General features: G+C 37.6%; 1 protein-coding gene across 2 annotated transcripts in view; it reads left to right on the top strand.

The window, feature by feature from the left end:
• SGPL1 (sphingosine-1-phosphate lyase 1) overlaps nt 1–21,792 on the top strand; it is a 68,903-nt gene that overhangs the window by 37,359 nt on the left and 9,752 nt on the right. For both annotated transcript variants that reach the window (XM_073240896.1, XM_036998826.2), the window contains exons 6-9: nt 1,704–1,780; nt 3,175–3,303; nt 19,585–19,673; nt 21,018–21,123. In XM_073240896.1, coding sequence (XP_073096997.1) covers nt 1,704–1,780; nt 3,175–3,303; nt 19,585–19,673; nt 21,018–21,123 — 401 coding nt within the window. The remainder of the gene's footprint in view (nt 1–1,703; nt 1,781–3,174; nt 3,304–19,584; nt 19,674–21,017; nt 21,124–21,792) is intronic.

Here is a 21,792-nt window from a genome sequence, read left to right as displayed (position 1 = left end):
AGATTCATAGAAATTGTGGAAACTGCTTAAAGTTTTGATGAAAGAAAATAAAAAGTCACTATAATTACATCATCAAAAGATAAACACAGAAAAAGTATATATCAAAATGTTAACAGTACTTTTGTGTAATGAGCACACACACACATGCATGAGCACCTAAATGAGAAGGGTAAATACAGCAGGTGGACGAGTACAGCCTATAGCATCAGCCTGGATTCACACCCTGGTTTGGCCACTTAAAGTGTGGCCTTGGATAAGTTATTCAACTTTGTATGCCTCAGTTTCTGTCTTTACAAAATGGGGATAATAATAATAATAGTATTTATCTGGAAGGATGAGTGTAGAGATTAAATGAGATCATATATGGTATATAGTAAGTGCCTAATAAATGTTAACTATTATTAACACAAACACGTATTTGTTACAGATTAAGATCATATTACAAATACTTTTTAAAAATAGACTTTTTCATTTGGTATAAGTTTAGATTTACAGGAAATTTGCAAAGATAATGCAGAGATTTCTCTTATGCCCCTTATCCAACTTTCCAGTGTTAACATATGAAATAACCATAATACATTTGTCATAACTAAAAAATTAACATTGTTGCAATACTATTAACTAAACCACTTATTTAATTCTGTTTCACCAGTTTTTCCACTAATGCCCCTTTTTCTGTTCTAGTATCCAATCCATGATACCACACTACATTTCAACAAATACATTTAAAATTTCTAATTGACTGGTGTTGAGTTTTTGACACTGGATAGTATAAAGTTAGGTACAACCCAAGATTTACAGATGATATAAAGTTGGGATTAGTACTGTGAGATGTGTATGTTAAAGATTTCCATGAGTGTGTCTGCTGCTTGCTGCTGCCGTATTACCTCCCCTTCCATTTTTATGTCGCTCCTATTGCCCATACTCTGTAGCAGCAGCCACATTTGTTGCTGTGATGTAGAACGTCACTGGGGAAGCACTTCAGATGGGATGTGGAAAGTCAGACCTTATATTCTGGTCGGGAACCTTCCTCTGAGCATTATCCCAGTGTTGACTGTATTCCTGATCCAGAGAGCTGCAGCATATTCTGCTGGAAGCAGGTGGCTATTTCTATGTAAGTTTCTTTGCCCATCTGAAGGAGGGGCCTCTGAGACCAGGATGCTGAGGTTTCACACCTCATCATGGTTTGTCTAGTCAGGGGCTCAGTTCCCTGGCTGCAAATCCAATGATGCTGTGTGGAAATTTTACACTTTTGTCTTGATCTTTTCTGCCAACTCTGCTCATAACAGTTCCCATGCTTCCTTTGACTCAGTAGGAAGGGAGAGAAGAAATAAGACAGTGCAGGAAAAGGTCAAGCTAAGCCATACAGAGAACAGAAGATGAATATAGCTAAAGGAAGATTTTCCTATTGGTTTGAAGGCAGTTGGGGATGATGACAACATTATTATTGGTCTCATGTATTACTGTGTCTAGATATGTTAATACCTTTTTTATACTGTTAATTGATAGTAATTAATGGTCTTTCATCTTTGATTTGCTGTGAATAGCTCTTTATTTTCTTCATTTAATATAAGAATGCCTTTGGGTTTCTATTCAAAAAATTTTTTTTCTTTTTGTACCCAGAGGGGTTTCTTCCTACCTATTTAATGGAATTTGACTGTCTTTCTAGAGCTTCCTGCTTACTGACCCAACTTTCTCTGCAGATGTCTTATGGCAAAAAGGAAAAGCCTCTGGAGTAGTGTACAGTGGGGATGAAGAGCTCACCAAACTCCTTGTGAAGGTAAATGCCCAATACTTAAAGGGAGTGTGTGCAGTCTGCCAGTTTGACCTCATTTTTCTGCTCAATTTGTGATTTAAAAAAATTACTTGAGTGAAGTTTATTGTTAAAATAAAACTATGTTAAATAAGATCAGAAAGTCTCTTTATTCAACTAGGCGAATATGTGTAGTATATTCAAAGACATCTTCTATCTGTAAAAAAGTGAAGTATTCCCTACGCTTCCAGGCTTTATAGATGCCCTGTGTAGAGGCTGATCACTAGGAAGGTATCATTTGAGATTATTAATGACAAGACATATTGTTTGATGAGAAGAGACAAGGATGGGAACTTGGTCACAGACTTTTATACTTTCTGAGTATCAAATCATATGACCTGAGAATGAGCAGTAGTCTCAATCATTGAAATAATTCTCATTTTTGGTTGACTTTAGAATTGCCTTTGCCTTTTGCTTCTTTCATTTCTAATCAGATTTATTTTTTAAAGCCCATTTTGCCATATAAAATTGGCCTTGGCCTGATAACTTCTAAGGTCTCTGTGTTTGTTATAATTATTAAACTGCTCATTCTTTACTAAATACTATAGGTTTTGCTCAGCTGTATCTTGACCTAATGATCTGATCTTAACATCTATGCTTAAAAATCTTTCAGTGTCTTCCCATTATCTACAGGATAAAACCCAAGCTGCTTATGTAGCAGAAAATCCAACGCCCTTTATGAGCCAGCTCTCTAATTTTTTTCAGCCACTCCTGTTACTTACCCATGTAAATGCTAACTCCTGCCTTTTCTGTTTACTGAGAACACCTTGCATGTATCATGTTTTCCTTTGCCTGCTTCATTCCATTGGTTCTAAATGATGAATTCCATTCATCTCTCAAGGTTCCACTCAGCAGACACCTGCAGACCACTCAGGATGTTTGTTATTCCCTCTTCAAGGCCCCTTGCCATCATATACATTCATTTGGCAATATCATAGCTGTTTTGTGCCAGCTCTACTAAGAGCTTTGAGTGTGTTGTTATTTTGTTACTGCCAGAACCCTATCTGGCAAGTACCATAATTATCCCCTTAGCGTATGAGCAAACTGAACCTCACAGAGGTTATTTGATCTGAGGTTACACAGCCAGAAGTGATAGGCAGAGCTAAGATTTCAAACAGGGTCTGCTTGGTGTTTTAGTGTTTGCTTTTAATGAGATTTGTAATTCTTTTCCTATACTGAAAAATTAAATTATTTGCCTGTCTGTCTCCAGAATATTTTGATCTTTAGGTTGGGGGAATATTTCCTAAAATTTTCTAGTTTCTGGTTTTGTGTCTAATACCTAGAAACTTTTGTTCAGTACATGATTCTTTGTTCTACACAGTGTAATATCTTACTTCATATCCGATGGCATTTCTTTGCAGGCTTATGGAGATTTTGCATGGAGTAATCCACTACATCCAGATATCTTCCCAGGGCTACGGAAGATAGAGGCAGAAATTGTGAGGATAGCTTGTTCCCTGTTCAATGGAGGACCAGATTCCTGTGGATGTGTAAGTGTATGCAAGTGGCATCTAATAATCTTTTCTTTTTAGCTTGAAATAGAAAATTTTATTTAAAATTTTTATTATAATAAGTGATTATTTTACAAAGATCCAAATTAACAGTGGTTTTAAAATACCTCTTGTAATTTTGTAATCCATAGCGTACCAGTATTTTGGCATGTATTTTTCTAGATATTTTTCTCTTCAGTTTTGTACTTTTGAGAAGTTTGAAACTTTAAATTGTTGCTAGAATAGTTTAAAGAGCACCCTAGTTTCACTAAATATATTTTGCCACGTCTGCTCTCTGCTCCTTTCTCTCTGTCCCTCTTTCATCCACCCACCTACTCACCCCCTTACAGTTTTGTTGAACCATCTTGTTTTTTTAATATACTTCTCATTTTATTTAAGTTGTATATCCACTTTATTGTTTTGCTATAAATCCAATCTCATTTAATTGAGCTGAACATTTACTTTATTATTTTGCTATAAATACAATCTCATTTTGTTGGTTTAGGAATGAAGGAAGAGGGGATCATTATATTTAAAGATACACGTTAGGATTGCTTGTTTCATCTGTTCTTTCCAGTAGATGTGTATTAGTGTTCCTAAACTGTGGTTGATAAACATTTGTTTAGATTTGTTACTACAAACTGATACTGTCTTCTCTAGAAAAAACTGAATCTCAGCTTATACAGGTTAGTTAAATTTAACCCAGTATGCTGTAATGGTAACCAAGAAGTCCTAGTCCTATCAGATACTTTTATAATCATTATGAAGTCTACAAACTTAATTATTGAAGGGCCCATCCAAAGACAAGGACATTTTGTAGTTACTTTTTATCCAGGAAGCAGTGTTGTCTTGCTTTTATGTTGGCACCATGAAAAATCAGCATGTTCAGATGTTTAGTAGCTAACAAAACTGATATTCTTGGCATTCATCCCTCAGGCCCCATCCCCCACCTCAGAATTCCAGAACTGTTAAAAACAACCCATCACAACCTAGCAGTGGGTTCCCTTACAGTATTTAGATGAATGAGTGACAGAGGGGAGATGACAGTATACTTAGAATATATATGTGTTCTGTGCCATTAGACTATGAACTATTAAGAGACCATAGATTAAACACAAAACAGTTTGGCTTTACCCAGTGAAGTTGAAGATATATGTGTCTAAAACTCTGAAATTCCACTACTCAGGATATATCCTAGAAAAACTAGTACATGTATATGTCAGGATAGATGTATATTCATAGCATTGTTCATGATACCTAAAAACTGGACATAATTCAAATGTCTATTGACAGTAGGTTGGATGCATTGTGCTTAGACATTAGGGTTAATACTATATGTGCTTCAATCCAATGTAGTTGTAATTCAGATTGTTCCTCAAATTACCCCATTGGGAGCCTCTTGTTTTAGGCTCCGGGGTCCTTTTGTATGACTCAAGTAGTCTTTGAAAGCTTCTTTCTTTCCTTTTTTTTTTTGAATCAAGGTATCATTGATATACACTTGTATGAAGGTTTCATATGAAAAACACTGTGGTTACTACATTCACAAATTATCAAGTCCCCCCAACACCCCATTATAGTCACTGTCCATCAGTGTAGTAAGATGCCACAGAGTCACTCCTTGCCTTCTCTGTGCTACCCTGTCTTCCCTGTGACCCGCCCCACACCATGTGTGCCAATCATAATAACCCTCAATCCCCTTCTCCCTCCCTCCCCACCCACCTCCCCACCCCTCCACTTTGGTAACCATTAGTCTCTTCTTGGAGTCTGTGAGTCTGCTGTTTTTTTACTTTTGGTACTTGTCTTTCTCTGCGTGGCTTATTTCACTGAGCATAATACCCTCTAGCTCCATCCATGTTGTTGCAAATGGTAGGATTTGTTTTCTTTTTATGGCTGAATAATAATACTCCATTGTGTATATGTACCACAGCTTCTTTATCCATTCATCTACTGATGGGCACTTAGGTTGCTTCCATATCTTGGTTATTGTAAATAGTGCTGCAATAAACATAGGGGGTGCATATGTCTTTTTGAATCTGAGAACTTGTTTTCTTTGGGTGAATTCCTAGAAGTGGAATACTGGGTCAAATGGTATTTCTATTTTTAATTTTTTGAAGAACCTCCATATTGCTTTCCACAGTGGTTGAACTAATTTACATTCTCACCAGATGTGTAGGAGGGTTCCCCTTTTTCTGCATCTTGGTCAGCATTTGTTGGTCTTAGTCTTTTCGATGTTGGCCATCCTAACTGGTGTGAGGTGATATCTCATTGTGGTTTTAATTTGCATTTCCCTGATAATTAGTGATGTGGAGCATCTTTTCATGTGCCTGTTGGCCATCTGAATTTCTTCTTTGGAGAAATGTCTCTTCATATCCTTTGCCCATTTTTTTTTTCTTTTTTTTTTTTTTGATAATTATTTTTTATTGAAGGGTAGTTGACATACAGTATTACATTAGTTTCAGGTGTACAACACAGTGATTTAACATTTATATACATGATAATTCTAGGTACCAGCTATCACCATACCAAGTTGTTACAATATTTTGACTATATTCCTAATGCTATACATTACATCCCGGTTACTTATTTATTTTACAATTGGACGTCTGTACTTTTTTTTTTTTTTTTTTTTGTGAGAGGGCATCTCTCATATTTATTGATCAAATGGTTGTTAACAACAATAAAACTCTGTATAGGGGAGTCAATGCTCAATGAACAATCATTAATCCACCCCAAGCCTAATTTTCGTCAGTCTCCAATCTTCTGAAGCATAACGAGCAAGTTCTTACATGGAGAACAAATTCTTACATAGTGGATAAGTTACATGGTGAACAGTACAAGGGCCGTCATCACAGAAACTTTCGGTTTTGATCACGCATTATGAACTATAAACAATCAGGTCAAATGTGAATATTCGTTTGATTTTTATACTTGATTTATATGTGGATACCACATTTCTCTCTTTATTATTATTATTTTTAATAAAATGCTGAAGTGGTAGGTAGATGCAAGATAAAGGTAGAAAACATAGTTTAGTGTTGTAAAAGAACAAATGTAGATGATCAGGTGTGTGCCTGTAGACTATGTGTTAATCCAAGCTAGACAAGGGCAATAAAACATACACGGATGCAGAAGATTTCTCTCAAAACAGGGGAGGTGAGGTTCTAAGCCTCACCTCTGTTGATCCCCATTTTCTCACCTGATGGCCGCCTGTGACTGTGCCTGTCTTAGGTTGTTCCTCCCTTGAGGAATCTTACCCGTCTCTGGCTAACCAGTCATCTTCCGGGGCCGTACAGGGAAATGTAAAGTTGGTAAGTGAGAGAGAAGCCATATTGTTTGAAAAGGTTAGCTTTTTACTTCTTTGCAGATTTATGCCCTATGGCTTCTATGCCCAGCATTTGTCTTGAGGTATCTTTACCACTTGGAGGAATTATGATACTTGGTGAATTCGATATGAGGCACGAATTCTATGTAAGGGTTGTAATTAGGAAGGAAGAAGAAAAGCTATAGAAGTAGCAGGCGGAAGAAAACATGGGAAGATGGATTATTTCTTTGACATATCTTCTTGTAGAGTAACTTAAGCATGTATAGGTTTTAAACTACTAATTAAATTGTGCACACACATTAACATAATAGGAATACAGTTACATAACCAACGCAGATCTATAATTACCAGCCATCTCTAGTGAAGCCAAGAAAACCCGTTAGGCACCCTAGGCATTTGTGAAAATTTGTCTATGATATAATGGATATTGTCCAACTGTACCTGAACAGTCTGAGAGAAATCAGACAAATTAAAACAACCCATTCCTGGGAACTGTTCACATCCCATATGTTCTTTTAACAGTAGATAGTCTGTAGTTGTAAGATTTTGGAACACTACAACTTGCACTTCTCCTAATTCTTGGTTGAGTTCCAACAGTATAGATCCAGTCAAATTTGTTGTTTTACTGTATGCACAGGCCAGCTTAGATATCTCCTTCTTCATTCCAATGGCAAGTCCAGGAACCAGTGGGATGAATGCAGCTACAGCTGTAGCAGTGCCTGGATCTTTGTTGAGGTTTTTTGATGATCATCTTCTGGTATGGGTCTTCCAGAGAGTGCTGGTGTTGGAAGTTCTTCTTCATATCATATCTTAGTTCATTTTCTGGGTAGCCAAATTAGGCTTTGATCCTCTGTATAAACACAAACAGACCCTTTGCCTACACTTTGATATGCCCTTTATACCATTGTGTAGAACTCGTTGGAGGTCACCACACAGGAACTGCTTTTTTTTTTCTTAAGTGAAAGGAGTATTATTAGAAAAATCTACCTCCATAGCCGATCATCTGACACCCTTTAAGTGATCAAAATTAAGGATATTTAAAGCATGCATTAATTGTTGATTTACCATTAGTTTTATCCTATCAAGGAGTAATCCCCCTTTTCTTTCTTTCTTTTTTTAAAAATCTTTAATCTACACTTACATGACGAATATTATGTTTACTAGGCTCTCCCCTATACCAGGTCCCCCCTATAAAGCACTTTACAGTCACTGTCTATCAGCATAGCAGAATGTTGTAGAATCACTACTTGTCTTCTCTGTGTTGTACAGCCCTCCCCTTTCTCCCCCCTCATGCATGCTAATCTTAATACCCCCTTCTTCCCCCCCCCCCTTATCCTGCCCTACCCACCCATCCTCCCCAGTCCCTTTCCCTTTGGTACCTGTTAGTCCATTCTTGGGTTCTGTGATTCTGCTGCTGTTTTGTTCCTTCAGTTTTTCCTTTGTTCTTGTACTCCACAGATGAGTGAAATCATTTGGTATTTCTCCTTCTCTGCTTGACCTTTGCCCATTTTTTAATCAGGTTATTTGCTTTTTGGGTGTTGAGGCATGTGAGTTCTTTATATATTTTGGATGTTAACCCCTTGTTGGATATGTTGTTTACAAATATATTCTCTCATACTGTAGGATGCCTTTTTGTTCAACTGATGGTATCCTTTACTGTACAGAAGCTTTTTTGTTTGCTGTAATCCCATTTGTTCATTTTTGGTTTTGTTTCCCTTGCCCGAGGAGATGTGTTCAGGAAAAAACTGTTCATGTTGATATTCAAGAGAATTTTGCCTACGTTTTCTTCTAAGAGTTTTATGGTTTCATGATTTACATTCAGGTCTTTGATCCATTTCGAGTTTACTTTTGTGTATGGGGTTAGACAATAATCCAGTTTTATTCTCTTACATGTAGCTATCTAGTTTTACCAACACCAGTTGTTGAAGAGGTTGTCATTTCCCCATTGTATATCCATGGCTCCTTTAGCATATATTAATTGACCATATATGCTTAGGTGAATATTTGGATTCTCTCTTCTGTTCCATTGGCCTATGGGTCTGTTCTTGTGCCATTACTAAATTGTCTTCATTACTATGGCTTTGTTGTAGAGCTTGAAGTTGGGGAGCATAATCCTGCCAGCTTTATTCTTCCTTCTCAGGATTGCTTTGGCTATTCAGGGTCTTTTAATTTTAGAACTGTTCTAGTTCATTGAAGAATGCCATTGGTATTTTGATAGGAATTGCATTGTATCTGTAGATTGTTTTAGGGAGGATGTCCATTTTGACAATATTAATTCTTCCTATCCATGAGCGTGGAATGAGTTCCCATTTATTTGAGTTTCTTTGAGGAACCTCCATACTGCTTTCCACAACTGTTGAACTAGTTTATATTCCCACCAGCAGTGTCGGAGGGTTCCCCTTTCTCTACATCCTCGCCAACATTTGTTGTTGTTTGTCTTTTGGATGGTGGCAGTCCTTACTGGTGTGAGGTGATAGCTCATTGTGGTTTTAATTTGCATTTCTCTGATGATTAGCGATGTGGAGCATCTTTTCATGTGCCTGTTGGCCATCTGAATTTCTTCTTTGGAGAAGTGCCTGTTCAGCCTCTCTGCCCATTTTTTTAATTGGCTTATTTGCTTTTTGTTTGTTGAGGTGTGTGAGCTTTTTATATAATTTGGATGTCAACCCCTTATTAGATACTTCATTTATGAATATATTCTCCCATGCTATAGGATGTCTTTTTGTTCTACTGATGGTCTCCTTTGCTGTACAGAAGCTTTTTAATTTGATATAGTTCGACTTGTTCATTTTTGCTTTTGTTTCCCTTGCCTGGGGAGATATGTTCATGAAGAAGTTGCTCATGTTTATGTCCAAGGGATTTTTGCCTATGTTTTTTTTCTAAGAGTTTTATGGTTTCGTGACTTACATTCAAGTCATTGATCCATTTTGAGTTTACTTTTGTGTATGGGGTTAGACAATAATCCAGTTTCATTCTCTTACATGTAGCTGTCCAGTTTTGCCAACACCAACTGTTGAAGAGGCTGTCATTTCCCCATTGTATATCCATGGCTCCTTTATCATATATTAATTGACCATATACACTTGGGTTTATATCTGGGCTCTCTATTCTCTTCCACTAGTCGATGGGTCTGTTCTTGTGCCAGTACCAAATTGTCTTGATTACTGTGGCTTTGTAGTACTGCTTGAAGTCAGGGAGTGTAATTTCCCCATCTTTATTCTTCCTTCTCAAGATTGCTTTGGCTATTTGGGGTCTTTTGTGGTTCCATATGAATTTTAGAACTATTTGCTCTAGTTCACTGAAGAATGCTGTAGGTATTTTGATAGGAATTGCATCGAATCTGAAGATTGCGTTAGTCAGGATGGCCATTTTGACTATTAATTCGTCCTCGCCAAGAGCATGGGATGAATTTCCATTTATTGCTGTGTTCTTTAATTTCTCTTAAGAGTGTCTTGTACTTTTCAGGGTATATGTCTTTCACTTCCTTGGTTAGGTTTATTCCTAGGTATTTTATTCTTTTGATGCAATTGTGAATGGAGTTGTTTTCCTGATTTCTCTTTCTGCTAGTTCATCGTTAGTGTATAGGAATGCAACAGATTTCTGTGTATTAATTTTGTACCTCACAACTTTGCTGAATTCAGATATTAGATCTAGTAGTTTTGGAGTGGATTCTTGAGGGTTTTTTATGTACAATATCATGTCATCTGCAAACAGGGACAGTTTGACTTCTTCCTTGCCAATCTGGATGCCTTGTATTTCTTTGTTTTGTCTGATTGCCGTGGCTAGGACCTCCAGAACTATGTTGAATACCAGTGGGGAAAGTAGGCATCCTTGTCTTGTTCCCTATCTTAAAGGAAAAGCTTTCAGCTTCTTGCTGTTAAGCATAATGTTGGCTGTGAGTTTGTCACAAATGGTCTTTATTATGTTGAGGTACTTGCACTTGCCCTCTATACCCATTTTGTTGAGAGTTTTTATCGTGAATGGATGTTGAATTTTGTGAAATGTTTTTTTGGCATCTATGGAGATGATTATGTGGGTTTTGTCCTTCTTTTTGTTGATGTGGTGGATGATGCTAATGGATCTTCAAATGTTGTACCATCCTTGCATCCCTGTGATGAATCCTACTTGATCATGATGGATGATCTTTTTGATGTAATTTTGAATTCGGTTTTCTAATATTTTGTTGAGTATTTTGCATCTATGTTCATCAGGGATATTGGTCTGTAATTTTCTTTTTTTGTGGTGTTTTTGCCTGGTTTTGGTATTAGAGTGATGTTGGCCTTGTAGAATGAGTTTCGGAGTATTCCCTCCTCTTCTACTCTTTGGAAAACTAAGGAGGATGTGTTATTAGGTCTTCACTAAATGTTTGATAAAATTCAGTGGTGAATCCATCTGGTCCAGGAATAGTGTTCTTGGGTAGTTTTTTGATTACCAATTCAATTTCATTGCTGGTAATTGTTGTGTTCACATTTTCCGTTTCTTCCTGGGTCTTTCTGTTACTTCTCGGAAGGTTGTATTTTTCTAGAAAGTTATCCATTTCTTCTAGGTTATCCAATTCGTTAGCATATAATTTTTCATAGTATTGTGTAATAATTTTTTGTATTTCTGTGGTGTCTGTAGTGATTTTTCCTTTCTCATTTCTGCTTCTGTTTTTGTGTGTAGACTCGCTTTCTTTCTTGGTAAGTCTGGCTAGGGCTTTATCTATTTTGTTAATTTTCTCAAAGAACCAGTTCCTGCTTTTATTGATTTATTCTGCTGTTTTATTCTTCTTGATTTTATTTTTTTCTGCTCTAATCTTTGTTATGTCCCTCCTCCTACTGACTTTGGGCCTCATTGGTTCTTCTTTATCTAGTTTCATTAATTGTGAGTTTAGACTGTTCATATGGGATTGTTCTTCTTTCCTGAGGTAAGCCTGTATTGCAATATACTTTCCTTCTAAGCACAGCCTTTGCTGCATCCCACAGATTTTTGTGGTGTTGAGTTATTGTTTTCATTTATCTCCATATATTGCTTAGTCTCTGTTTTTATTTGGTCATTGATCTATTGATTATTTAGGAGCATGTTGTTAAGCCTTCATGTGGGCTTTTTTGTTTTGTTTACATAATTTGTTTCTAGTTTCGTAACTTGTCATTTGAGAAACTGGTTCATACAATTTCAATCCTTCTGAACTTACTGAGGCTATTTGTGGCCTAGTATATGATCTGTTCTTGAAAATGTTCCATGCGCACTTGAGAAGAATGTGTCCTACTGCTTTTGGGTGGAGTGTTCTGTACATGTCTGTTAGGTCCATCTGTTCTAATGTGTTGTTCAGTGCCTCTGTCTCCTTACTTATTTTCTTTCTGGTTGATCTGTCCTTCGGAGTGAGTGGTGTGTTGAAGTGTCCTACAATGAATGTGTTGCATTCTATTTCCCGTTTTAATTCCATTAGTATTTGTTTCACATATGTAGGTGCTCCTATGTTGGGTGCATAGATATTTATAATGGTTTTATTCTGTTATTGGACTCTCCTCTTTATCATTATGTAATGTCCATCTTTGTCTCTTGTTATTTTCTTTGTTTTGAGGTCTATTTTGTCTGATACAAGTACTGCAACTCCTGCTTTTTTCCCCCTATTGCATGAAATATCTTTTTCCATCCCTTCCCTTTTAATATGTGTATGTCTTTGGGTGTGAAGTGAGTCTCTTGTAGGCAGCATATAGATAGGTCTTGTTTTTTTTCCATTCAGTGACCTCTGTCTTTTGATTGGTGCATTTAGATCATTTACATTTAGGGTGATTATTGATAGATATGTACTTATTGCTATTGCAGGCTTTAGATTTGTGGTTACCAAATGTTTAAGGGTAGCTTCTTTACTAAGTCTAACTTAACTTGCTTAGTATGCTATTACATACACAATCTAAAGGTCCTTTTTTTTCTTTTCCTCCTTTTTCATCCTCCTCCATTCTTAACATATTAGGTATCATATTATGTACTCTTGTGTATCCCTTGACTGAGTTTTGTGATAGTTGATTTAATTTTGCATTTGCTTAATAATCAATTGGTGTACTTTCTTTACTGTGGTTTTATTTACCTCTGGTGACAGCTGTTAAACCTTAGGAACACTTCCATCTACAGCTCTTCCTCCAAAATACACTGTAGAGATGGTTTGTGGGAGGTAAATTCTCTCAACTTTTACTTATCTGGAAATTGTTTAATCTCTACTTCAAATTTAAATGATAATGTTGCCTGGTAGAGTATTCTTGGCTCAAGGCCCTTCTGCTTCGTTGCATTAAATATATCATGCCACTCCCTTCTGGCCTGTAAGGTTTCTGTTGAGAAGTCTGATGATAGCCTTATGGGTTTTCCTTTGTATGTTTTTTTTTCTCTCTCTGACTGCTTTTAATACTCTTTGCTATTTGTTCATATTTGCTAATTTAATTATTATATGTGTTGGTGGTATCTTCCTTGGGTCCCTTGTGTTGGGAGATCTGTGTAGCTCCATGGCCTGGGGGACTATCTCCTTCCTCAGACTGGGGAAGTTTTCAGCAGTTACTTCATCAAGGACACTTTCTACCACTTTTTCTCTCTACTTCTTCTTCTGGTACTCCTATAATGAGAATATTATTTCTTTTGGGTTGGTTACACAGTTCTCTTAATATTCTTTCATTCCTAGAGATCCTTTTTTCTCTGTGCCTCAGCTTCTTTGTATTCCTGTTCTCTAATTTCTATTTCTTTAACCATCTCCTCTACTTCATCTAATCTGCCTTTAAATCCCTCCATTTTATGTTTCATTTCAGATACTGTATTTTTCAAAAATCTCTCTCTTGAATTCCTCCCTGAGGTGTTGAATATTTTTCTGTAGCTCCGTGAGTATGTTTATACTTTTTACTTTGAAATCTTTTTCAGGAAGATTGATGAATTCAGTTTAACTTTCTGGTACTTGTAGGATTTTGGTTTGTACCAGGTTCATTTGACATTTCATATATGTAACAATAACTTGCTGTAGGTGGCGCCCTTTATTGCACAGAAACTACTCTCTGGAGCTGCCCTCAGCCCCCCTGGAGCGATCGCTGGGGTTGCAGGCAAGTGGCGCTGGTATATGCTAGGAGGAAAGAGGTCTTTTCTGCTTCCCAGATGCAGTGCATGCCTCTATTGCCAGGGCCAATGGTCTGAGTGTGCAGGGAGGAGCCTCTGTGCTATGCCCTTGTACCTGTCATAGCTGGGGCCACCCTCTGGCTGGCCTGTTGCAATGGCAGGGGCATCAGGGTTGCAAGCCAGTGCCAGCTGGGAGGAAGGAGCGGCAGGCTGAGTTTCACAGTGTGGAGCCTTGGAGCTGTGTTGCCAGCCAGGGGAATGGAGCGCCTCAGGCTCCTGCACGTTCCAACCTTCTGGGCTGAGTGCACTGGGACAGTTTTGTCCACCTGTCCTTTCTCCTGATCAGCAAGCTCTGTGCAATCTTTGCCCCATTAGCAGCCTCTTTGATTTTGGAAAGTCTTTCAGAGTGCCTGTGTTTCTTTTGCCCCAGAGTGACCAGTTGTGGGTACCTATTCTCCATAAGCAGTTGGAATCTGAGTCTTTCCAAGTATTCCACTTGTCTTAGTTTCCCAACACCACTAATCTCCAGAGCAACATGTAATGTAGGTTTGTGCGCTCAGAGAAGATCTTCTGGGGTGGATGGCTCAGCAGTCCTAGGCCTCCACCCCTTCCTGGCTCTGTTTCTCTTCCTCTTGCCTGTGAGCTGGAGGGGGAAGGGCTTGGGTCCCTCTGGATCATGGCTTTGGTACTTTACCATCTTCTGTTGAGGTCTTCTCTTTTCCCCATGGGTAGGCAGTCTGTTGCAGCCTTTTTTCCTGTTGCTCTTTCAGGATTAGTTGTATTTGCTCTATTTTCATATTACATGTGGTTTTGGGAGGAGGTTTCTGTCTCACCTCTCAGGCTGCCGTCTTTAAGTCAATCCTCTTCTTTCCTTTTTTTTTGACAAAATATTTTTATCTGATTAAATATTCTAGGTTCATCTTGCACATTTTCTGCTCTAGACCCAGAACCAGCTATTGGTCCAAGGAGCCTTGGTTCATTTATAACTATGTAAAATATTTACATGGTTTCTAAGTCAAATTTATGGAACAAGATGGATAAAAAATTAACCAGAATCAAATCCAGAGAGACAAATAGAAGATACAAAAGAGAGGTTAAGAGACATGAAAGATAAAGTGAAAAGGCTAACACACATCTAATTTGTGTTTAAAAGCAGCCTGAAAAAAATAGGTAATCTGTAAAGTATAACTGTTAGAGAACAGCTGGTATTCTGTAACAACAATGGCTGGGCCAGTTGAGATAGAAGAAAGATGGGCTGTTAGTTGATAATTGTTGGAGCAGGGCTTTTATTTATTCTGCCTTTGATTGTGTCTAATCTACTCTTAGTTCTTCCATTGGGTTTTTAAGTTTCATTTACTGTATTTTTCATTCTTGAGAATGGTTTGGTTTTTTTTTTTAATCTGTTCATTTGTTCTTTATAGTCCCTTTCATTGTCTTGTGTTTTATTTATTTAGATATATTGCACATAATCATTTTATATTCTGTCTGTCTGATAATTCCATTATTCATGAGCCTTCTCTGCTTGTTTCAGTAATTGCACTCGTGTTGTCATGTGTCCTCATGTTTTGTTTTTGTTTTTTACTGTGAGTCATTTATTTTACTGAGAATCTAACTTTTAGGCCTAGGTTGACATTAAGTTCTTCTAGAGAAGGTTTGTAATTGCCCCTGTCAATTGCCAAGGAGTTGCTGGGAAGTGCTGCGCATTGAACCACTTTAAGTCCAATTCTTAGCTTGTAGTTTTGTAATACAGACATAGTGTGAATTCAGATCATAAACTCACATAAAAGCTGTTTTGTTATATATTCTTGAGAAATCCTTATTTTTCTTTATCTGAGCATCAGGGCTGTGAAGAGCAGTTTTTCTTGCTGTTCCCTTCTGCACAAGTGGGGTTTTATTTTTTGTACCCCTAAGAGTGTGGGTGTTGGCCTGATTTTTTCAGCCATCTCCTATTAGATCTCTCACCTTGGATGAGCCCTAAATTTATCTCCTGTTCATTCGTCAGAGTGGGAATTTGAGATCTCTTGGGGTTGGCAGCAATTCTCAAAGCCTGCTTTGCCACTCACTCACCTTGTAGGATTTTTGATTTTGCTTTGTTTCAGGATTCAGTATATTCCTTCATGTTAGCTCAAGGTTGGATATAAAAATTATTATTTGATGTTTTATCAGCCTTTTTAGTTGCCTCAGGTAGGAGGGTTGCCCAAGGTATATAATCTATATTGCTGGAAATAGAAGTTTCATAATTGTTTTTTTTCTCCCATTTGAGAGACTTTTCTGTATTTGAAAGCCTTTCTCTCTGGATCTTCTTTTTCCCAGTTTTCCTACGATACTAGATTGGTCCTTAGAGAATATGATTTCACAGATTTCCAGCCATTCGTTACTCTTCTCTGCACGCCTTTTGTTTTGTGTATGACCTGCCAGATGGACATAATTCTGTGAGTGTGGAGTGGCATTGACCATTCAATCTCTGTCCTTTTCATCTGGATTCACTAAACTTGCCTTGAACCTTTCCTCTGAATCAGTATTTTTATTCTCAGCACTTTTTATTGTTTGCTGCTGTCCGGTGTATTTATTAGGTCTGTGTCGGTGCTGTTAGTATCCTTTTGGGTCTGCCCTCTCATTTTCTTGTTGGAGTGTCCATTCTTTCCACTCGTTTTCTTGAATTCATGCTCTTACTGATACTGTCCTATAGTAAGAAACAATTCTAGGGAATTTCCTTCTCTTCCTTAGGTTGTTACCTTCTGAGTTGGGCTTTTATTTTGTATGCTACTTTTCTCCTTTTTGTGTTTGAGTAGTTACCATGCCATTTTCTTTCATTTTGGCTCATGCTTTGGTGACTCTGTACACATTCTGTATATTCTGATGCTGATGGATGATTGCTTATCTGAAATTACTTGGTTGAGGGCAGGGCTCAGCTAAAGCTTTGTTTCACTTACATTAGACTATCTAGGTTTCTTCTGAGATTTTGTTAAAAGTTACCTACTAGGGTTCACTCTGCCTAGTTAGAAGAGGGTAATACCCTTTGGGCTTTGATTATTTATTTCTTTAACCCATCTGGTATCCCTGAAGTCTTCACTTTAAAGAGTCAGTCCTGATATTTTCCTTCCCCATTTTGTTTTTACCTCACTAGCTGCCACGTCTACCACTCACTGATCTGAAGAGAAGAAAACCCCCTCCAGTTACTTTTCTAAAGATTTGGGGGTACTAATGGGAATTCTCAGTGTTTTGCTGACTTATCCAGTCTATTTTCAGGGCTTGGAGGAAAGATTAGGAACTGTGTTTTGCTTTCTGCTGTGCTTTAGAAACTTGTTTTTGAGTGTAAAAGTAGGAACACCTAGAGTTTTAGAACATCTACAGGAAACTTGTATTTGAAGTTTGTTGCATTAGATTATCTCTCTCCTTGTTTGGTGGCTGTTATTGCAGGATTTTTCTACTTTTTTCCCTTATTCTTGTTAAGTATTAGGGAAGAAAAAAATCTGTGATGTAGTTTCAGTCTTCCATTTTAGTCCAGAAATCCAACCCTAGGATTTTTTTTTTCATTGCTACAGTTAAACCATACCTTTCCCATTATGATCTTTTTCTTAGTGGTTATGTCAGGGATCAGGAGAAGAATAGTCTAAGTTCTCCAGTCTCTTTTAATACTTAGATTTTTGTAAGAGAACTAATTACCTCTGAGGTTATTTGAGTTTCTCTTTCTCTCTGTCTCTCTCTTGGTGAGCTGCTTTTAGTGAAGACAGGTCAGAGGTGAGATGCAAGAATAAAAGCCCAGATGACTGGGCAATCTTCAGCCTGTTCCCAACTAAGGTCTTAAGCTTTTCTCATTTTTCTGTTCTTCCATTTTAAACTGCCTCACCTTTTATTAACTTCATTTGCCTCAGTTAGAATGGATGGGAGGTGACTTCATATACTAAAAGAAATTAGGTTACCCCAAAAAGCAGTCTTAGCTTGTGCAAGTGCCACTGGGTCTAAAACAGCATCTCAAAGAAAAATTTCCAAATAGGTCATGTTTTGAGCTTTTCTTTTCTGTCGTGCATATCATATATTAGAGTGAGAGTTTTTTAAGGGTTGGAAGAAGTTGACTAACATGAGAAGTCAGTGAGGCCTCTCTCCCTAATTTACAGTCAGATTTCCATTTTTCTTTGGGCACAGAGGGCTAAGGGAAATGGGAGGATAGGAGCATATTTAAACACAGAACTGGGGGATCAGAAATAAAAATTCAAGTAGAGTTTGGGTGCTCCTGCATTACAGTCAAAAGTACACTGGCATTTACCTACGAATGATGTTGATTCAATTAGTTATTAAACTAAAATAGGACTTGTGAAGTGGGTGACTAGGGGTTTGGGAATATTTTTGCTTAGGTCATTACCAGTCTTCAGTAAGCGATTGGCGTGCTAGAATTGGACTTTGCTGGTTTTTCCCAACTTTGTTCACAACAGTTTGGCTCTTTATGTGACATTCTGAGGTTTTGTGCTAGACCACAGGATGTTCTGCTGATTTGCAGAGCTGGCCTCAACTGTAAGCATTTTGTGTTCTCCAGCCTGGAAATGCAGAGACCTATAAACAAGGGTCCTGTGCCCAAGTTCAGTGCATTTCTTTGTGTATGATGGTCACGTGTTTCATACAGACTTCCTGAGTCAAAAAATAACTAAGTTTTCTCCACTGATCTTCTGTACAACTCCTGCCCACTGGAATTTTGTGTCCAATAATATTCTTGTCCTATATGTGGATATTATTTTAGGAGATTTGAGTAAATCACCATCTGCCATTCCATCTCATATTAAGCTACACTAAATACAAAAACATAGAAAATTTTACTTAGCAATAGATGCTAGTGGATGACATTGGTGACTACTTTAGTCTCACAGGGGCTCAGTTTCCTCATCTGTAAAATGAAAAAAACTAAGATTATATGAATCTTCAGAGATGATATATCTAGGAAAATATCTGTCTGGCTCAGTGCTGTGGCTTTTCTTTATTTCTGTTTGTGAAATGATCTATTTTTAGATACCAATGATCTACTTTTAGACCAAAAGATAGCCTGATGGGTATGACATGCCCATGATCGTGGTTTGCTAAGAGTCAAATTAGGCATTAAGATGTGTAATTGAGGGTCTCTTAGGTGTCTTCTACTGAACTAGGTGCTAGAAATATTGTCATGAATAGATTGGTCCCCACCTTCATGAGTTTGTAGTCCAGTGAGGAAAATAGGATGAACAAAATGACCTCTTGAGTATTTTTGTTTCAACACTGGTAAAATAATTCGCCTCTATCACAGGGGTTTGGCCTAGCCTCAGGACAATATTTTGCTGCATTTAAAAACATTAGGATTTTTGTTTCAATTTCAGATAAATAAGATAGCAAACTTCTAAGTAGAGGCTTCTGCTTTTGTCTTTCAAATTTGTCAGAATCACAAGTTCACTTTGGAATGTCTGAATGTCTCTTCTTAGTCTTCTAATGTATTGAATAGTTTACTAGAATTGTAACTTCATAATTACACATTCCTCAGTGGGCATTGAAAATTTAAATGCAAGTCAATAATACTCATGCTTTTGAATGGTGTAAAATGTCCTATCCTATCTTCAACAGGACAAATAATGAAAAGAACAACAGATTGTATACAGGTAGGATCTGGGCAGTTGTGCATTTGTCCATACAGTGTGGACCCTCTGCTCATTCTTATTTAGTAGTGTTTACTCTTCTGACCCAGAATTGCACTTAACCAACGAAGCCAGGTTTTCCTTCTGGAAGATGTAGCAATGTTTGTTCTGCAGCATGCATCCAAGACCTTACCTGTTTCTGCATCAGACGCTGTCAAGACAAAGGTAAGAGGTGCATGCTGATAGCTATTCCTAACTTTCCTCCACAAATGGCATCTCTTTTTATTATAGGTGACCTCTGGGGGGACAGAAAGCATACTCATGGCCTGCAAAGCTTATCGGGACCTGGCTTTTGAGAATGGGATCAAAACTCCAGAAATGTATGTATGTGTGGCTCTTTTTTTCCCCTTTCAGATTTGTCTGTTAGGAGTACTGATGTATAAAACAGGCTGGCAAGTGTATTTTCTGCTGTTTTTTTCCTTGGGCAATTCTAGCCCTCTTTCCTCCTGTCCTGTGCTCTTAATCCTTATCTCTTTCTTATTTGGTGAAATCCTAAGTGGATCAGCCAGTTAATTTTAAAGGTTTTCCATTTCCCACCCCCCTCCCCAAATTTATGCATGGCTTATGCTGTAAGTAAGAATGAGACTTTCTCTAACAGCGACGGAGTTACAGGACTACATCTTTGAATTTTCTGATATTTACTATAAATTATCTGGAGCCTAAAGAAAGCTCTCTACTTATCTTAGTTAAGTGAAAATTATTTAAATATAATAGGCAATGTCAGGTGCTCCCACCCTAAGAAAATTTAAGCCTGAGGGCTATTTTCTGGGAGGAACAATTCTTTAAATCTTGTTGAGATGTACTCATATTGCTACCCCATGGACATAATTTTGACATTTGGTTGCATTTTGTCCTCTAGATTCTCTCCTCGTACAGTGTGTTTATACTGCATCTTTTAGATTAATGCTTTTCCCACAAGTGTCAGTGATTAAGGGTTTTATTGCACATGATCTCATGGTATGATTCATACTTAGCCTAAGAGTATAAATCAGGCTGCCGTCTTTCTTCATACATAAATCTTCAGTGCTTGGTACTTAATAAGAGACTTTTCTCCCTTAAAGGGAGCAGGTTAATTTGTAAGAGTGGAATAACTGAGAAAAGTCTAGAAGCACATACTTAACCGTGACTCAGTTTCCTTTTCGATTCTATTTGAAATGCTGCTTTGAAGTATGTAGGAAAAATGAGCATTTTAGTTTCTCATAGGATCGTGATCTTTCAGAGATGGAGGGGACCACTGATTTGGTGCTTGATGGCCGTTTTAACTTGCCTGTGAAGCAGTCCTGTGGTTTTTGTTAAAATGTGTGTTACAGAAAGCTTGCTCCCCATTGAGATGCCTGTCTTTGGATAGCCAACCAGTAGAAGGCAGTACTTCTGTCAATCTGATCCAAATTCCCTATTGTTTATTTTATTACCTATCAGCTCTAATTTCTTCTTCTGTTGCCGAAATGATTTCCTAAATAGTAGCGAAAAGATTTCTATAGAAAAACTGTTTACCTCTTTTTGTTTGTGCTTAAAAAAAGTTAAACAATCTAAATAAACACTTTAAAATTTGAGGGAAAATAATCAGAAGTTTGCTACTGGTGACTTAGATCCTGCGAATTGTGCCCTCTCTTGAACCCTGTTTTAATCTGAATTTCATTATTCTCTTCTCCCCTGTCACTCAGTGTGGCCCCCCAAAGTGCCCATGCTGCGTTTGATAAAGCAGCCCATTATTTTGGGATGAGGATTGTACGGGTTCCACTGAACAAAATGATGGAGGTGGATGTTCGGGTGAGTTCCTCTGAAGGGCCACTGTCTGCCTTGGGCTGTGAGAAGCAGGAAGCGCACCTGATTGACTAGCTTTTTCCAGTGTCACAGGCACATGGGCTCTAACTGCCTTTCACCATAGCCCCCAGAGTTGTACCAGCTGCCCTGGGGCAGTAGTGAGTGTTTGCAGCTTGAGTGTTTTCAGAAATTCATGAGGTGCAAAAGGAAGATGATTTTGTCCCTAACTTGAAACTTTAAAGATGTGGATTTTGCTGCAGCAACACCACTTTCTCCTCTGTTTGTAAAATGAACGTGGGTGAACTTGCCCCAAGACTCTCAGTGTGGATTTGATTGGCCTGAATTAGTATTGTAATAGTAATTTTTTTTTTCAGGAGCAAACTATCCAATTTATTAACACTAGCATTATCTCCTCCCCTTCCCATCTTTATTGAAGTTTTAACTGACAAATTAATTGACAAATTATAAATAGTATATAGTTGAGATTTATAACTTGATGTTTTGATTTGTGTATATATTATGAAAAAATAATCACCACAATCAAGCTATTTAACATATCCATCACCTCACGTAGTTACCATTTTCTTTTTTTCCCCCATGCTTAAATACTTAAGACTACCCTTTAGATCTCTAAGCAAATTTTAGGATTACAGTGCAGTATTGTGCAGTGTAGTC

The sequence above is a fragment of the Manis javanica genome, chromosome 7, assembly GCF_040802235.1.
Source record: "Manis javanica isolate MJ-LG chromosome 7, MJ_LKY, whole genome shotgun sequence".
In the NCBI taxonomy this organism is placed as follows: domain Eukaryota; kingdom Metazoa; phylum Chordata; class Mammalia; order Pholidota; family Manidae; genus Manis; species Manis javanica.
Note: the sequence above shows the minus strand (reverse complement) of the source record. Positions and strands in the feature narration are given on the sequence as shown.